The following is a 4461-nucleotide window of genomic DNA, read 5'->3' on the forward strand; positions in this document are numbered from 1 at the left end:
CTTGCAGACGTTATTAGGTGAGGCCTGGTGCCTTTAATAAAGTTTTGTTATAAAATGTATAGCTCACCGAAACATGCAGAAGATACTAGATGAGCCCTGGTGCCTTTAATAAAGTTTTATTCTAAAGTATGGCCCACCGAAACATGCAGACGTTATTAGGTGAGGCCTAGTGTTTTTAATAAAGTTTTATTTTAAAGTATGATCCACCGAAACATGCAGAAGTTGTTGAGTAAGGCCTGGTGCCTTTAATAAAGTTTTGAAACTATTGTGTAAATTTTAACTTTAATATGAAATGTTTAAATCTTGTACCAAACATTGTTTTGAGATTTGAATACCTTTTCTTAGGAAATTGAAGAACATGTTTAAAAACAAACGTGGAAATTACTGTAAATTCTGTGCATTACTATTGGATCGGAATAATTGGAATCGCTCTAGCTTCTATTAAATACCCTTTTTCTTCTTCTTCTGGAAACACGTCATGTTGTAAAGACTGAACAAGAAGTTGAAGGCTCGTGCGAAGCGAACTCTATAATTAGTGACGATTTGGAGAAGGAATATAATATAGGCATCGTTTAAGATGACTTGTTGATATATATATACACTCTGAGTGTATAAATCAGGAACACTTGGTCTGGCCTTGGTGTGAACCCTGTGGATGTCTTTTAATAAATTTACGCCTATTCGTCTTTTCAAAGGGGGGTCCTTTGGATTCAATGGCTGCCTAATTGAGGACATTTTGTGAAGAGCTAGATGCTGGTATACATGTAATATCCACTTCCAAGTTAATGGTGTGAAATGAGCACCAACAGAGTCGTGTAAGTATAATACACGTGGTTTGTATATAGGAGTAATTTTCTCGACAAAATTACTGGTTACTTGTTTCGAAAAGGTAGGAAACAGATAGAATCTCTGGAAAGTCAAACCTTTCTGTTGCATTATCTGATGGGAGTCTTTCAGTTTCTAAACAGAAATACCGATAATCTTCAGAAAGTCATTTTTCTTTCTTTCTTTTCGGTAAGCTTACGTCACTAACGGTTTCTGCAAATTGAGCTTAATGATTCCAGAAATGGTCATTGTACGTTTGCGCATTTATTTTGTGGTTTCCCACAGTTTATCCTTCCTCCCCCCCCTCCTACCTATGCGCCATAAAACCAACAGCATTCTTCCCTGCCTTAAAATTCCCGAGTATTCCAGACTTTGCGACAGAATCGATCACACATGCCAGCCGCCGTAGTCTCCAGGCCTAAGTAGTGTAAGTAGGCTTCACGATATAACGTTACCTAGGTTATTTAATTAACAAATTTGTTAGATTATTCTGAAATTGTTTTAGTAACACATATGATTAATACAGGTATCCAGAGACGACATTCTACTGATCTCGTTAATCTCACTAACTGGGTAAACTCGCACGAGATTTTCACAAAGAGGATTAGGTTTATTCAATAATTCCAACTAAGCATACGGACCTCTTTTATTTTAGAAAGTTTCAATGTTGTTTATTGTGTTCTGATGGGGAATCACTCATGGGTCTGTTTATAGAAAACATGATGGGGGAATCACTCTTGGGTCTGTTTGTAGACAACATGTCAGCTATTAGGATCTAGAAAATGTATCAATTGTACACCTGAAGTATTTATTAGGAAAACCAGCTAAATAAAGGACCTGAATTATCTGGGTTGGTCCCTAAAGCTATATGTATTCCTTCATAAACCACAGGTATATTCAGGTATCACTTTAAAAAACTGCCTGGAGAGCTTACTGTTGGATGAAAACTTTTGAATTAGACACTTGGATAATGTTGTTGCATGAAGGTCTTTGAGGAATACATTTTGGAAGATGATTCACCACATATTCTACAAATAGACCCAAGAATGGTTCCCCATCATGTTGTCTACAAACAGACCCAAGTGATTCCCCATCACGTTGTCTACAAACACACAAGAATGATTCCCCATTATGTTGTCTACAAACAGACCCATGAGTGATTCCCCATCATGTTGTCTAGAAACAGACCCATAGAGTGATTCCCCATTATGTTGTCTACAAACACACAAGAATGATTCCCCATTATGTTGTCTACAAACAGACCCATGAGTGATTCCCCATCATGTTGTCTACAAATAGACCCAAGAATGATTCCCTATCATGTTTTATATAAACAGACCCAAGAATGATTCCCCATTGGCGTGAGTTGTCCAAGTTTAGAGCTAATAGCTGCTCTAAACTTGGACAACTCACGCCTCCGTAACTGTGGAAGTATTTATACTGAGAAACTGCTAACTGTAGATTCTAGACTCAAAATTTAAACCGTTGCCCTTACTTTGTTAAAATCTAATTGTAAGGCCAGACACATGGTAACAAACTAAATTAGTCAAGCCTACTGCAAAATGGTGCCAATTATAATTGTAAGACTAGACACGTGGTAAAAGATAGGTTAGTTAAGCCTACTGCAACATAATACCAAATGTAGTTGTTAGACTAGACACGTGGTAGTAAGATAGGTTAGTTAAGCCTACTGCAACATGATGCCAAATGTAGTTGTAAGACTAGACACGTGGTATAAGATAGGTTAGTTAAGCCTACTGCAACATGATTGGTGTAATTTATTAATTTCTTGAATGAATACTCTGCCTAAACAACCTATCAAAGATTATTAATTTCTTATAATTTTCCTCGTTCTCATTCGTCTTTTCACAAAAAGAGACATTTATATATAAACACACACACATCCCTTCTATTTATTTATCGAGACAAACAGAAATGTTGTTTACAATCTGGCTAAGAAAGTTTTTTTCTTTCCACACATCAAAGGCCAACAGTGCTTTTGCTTCTACTACTCCAAATTGTAAGAAACATGATGACGTGAATAAATTTTTTCGACATCTCTAAATTCCAGTTTCCAACTCGACAACAAAGAACGCCCAAGAACTTCCACGTCTTTGCTCTACACGATATTGTGGTCGAATTTGAAACTCAACCGTAAAGTATCAATAAAGAAGAGTAACTAACGTGAAATAAGAACTTTTCACGTCTAGCCACACAAAAAATTCCTGTTGAGATTCAGATTTGATGTTAAAAAAAAAAATCTTTTGGTACAAAGGTGACAAATGAAGTCAGATGTTAATCATCGAATCATGTATGGCCTAATCACAATTTGATTGTAAAGAACGCTCGAATGTGGTCCCAGAACAATGATATTTTATGCTATGATACATAAACATTAAACATTTAAAATAATGTACACATGGCTTCAGGTTGTAGCTGGAACTGATAATCATTAAACATTTAAAATAATGTACACATGGCTTCAGGTTGTAGCTGGAACTGACAATCATAAAACATTTAAAATAATGTACACATGGCTTCAGGTGGTAGCTGGAACTGGCAATCATTAAACATTTAAAATAATGTACACCTGGCTTCAGGTGGTAGCTGGAACTGGCAATCATAAAACATTTAAAATAATGTACACCTGGCTTCAGGTGGTAGCTGGAACTGATAATCATTAAACATTTAAAATAATGTACACATGGCTTCAGGTGGTAGCTGGAACTGACAATGTGTGACCCCCCCCCCTTTGTCACACATGAAGAGAAACCCCCTCTATAAAAACAAGACGAAACCCCCTTTGTCAGACATGAAGACAAAAACCCTCTCTGTCAGATATGACGAAAAAACACCTTTGTCAGATATGTAGGCAAACCCCTCCGTAGACATTAAGACAAAATCTCCTTTGTCAGTGACGAAGGCAAACACCCCTTTGTCAGACATAAAAACAAAACCCTTCTGTCAGATATTAGGAAAAAATCTCGTGTTGTACATTATAAATTGTTTAATAACCTTACCACAGCAGGAAGTGTTAGTTTAAGTACTCTTGAACACAGGCCTGGGTCATACATCAGGTGGTGCCTGTCGGTGTACAGGATGTTCTGCATGACGCACTGGGTGTAATCATGACTCCAGCGGTAACCGCCATTGAAGAGACGTTTCATCTCCTGTTCTAGTAGACGAAGAGTTTCTGGTGTCAAATTGTACCGATAGATGTCGCCACCTTCGTCATACCCCACTTGGCAACGTCCAAAAGCATTATCTGCAAAATAAACATCTATAGTAATATTCATCCTTACTGGCAGTCGTAAAAAATTTAATAGTTGAAGTCAAAAACTAACTAAAACAAGGTAATTTCATTTGTCAGAAATTACTGTGTTATTTTCAATATTTCCCACCCATACTTCCCCAAATAGTCCTGCTTCTTGGACATCTCATTCTGTTCAAATATAAGTATGCTAAACGTCTTTTGGTTTGGAAACAAGTAACTAGAAAATAAATCAACTCTACATACAGATCAACTGTAATAGAGATTAATTCTATACATGTTATACAGTTATAAGTAACTATTAAATAGATCAATTATACACAAGAACGTAGTATTGGTATATATTACTTATGGCAAAGCTGTTG

At 36.5% G+C, this 4461-nt stretch overlaps 1 protein-coding gene across 1 annotated transcript in view; it reads right to left on the reverse strand.

Annotated features, from left to right (window-relative positions):
• LOC106476311 overlaps positions 1-4121 on the reverse strand; it is a gene marked incomplete at its 3' end in the record, with an annotated part of 14539 nt that extends 10418 nt beyond the window's left edge. Inside the window, exon 1 of the mRNA XM_022380217.1 lies at positions 3846-4121. Within this exon, the coding sequence (XP_022235925.1) occupies positions 3846-4121 (276 nt within the window). The remainder of the gene's footprint in view (positions 1-3845) is intronic.
• Positions 4122-4461: the final 340 nt, after the last annotated feature.

The sequence above is a fragment of the Limulus polyphemus genome, unplaced genomic scaffold, assembly GCF_000517525.1.
Source record: "Limulus polyphemus unplaced genomic scaffold, Limulus_polyphemus-2.1.2 Scaffold10251, whole genome shotgun sequence".
Classification (NCBI taxonomy): Eukaryota; Metazoa; Arthropoda; class Merostomata; order Xiphosura; family Limulidae; genus Limulus; species Limulus polyphemus.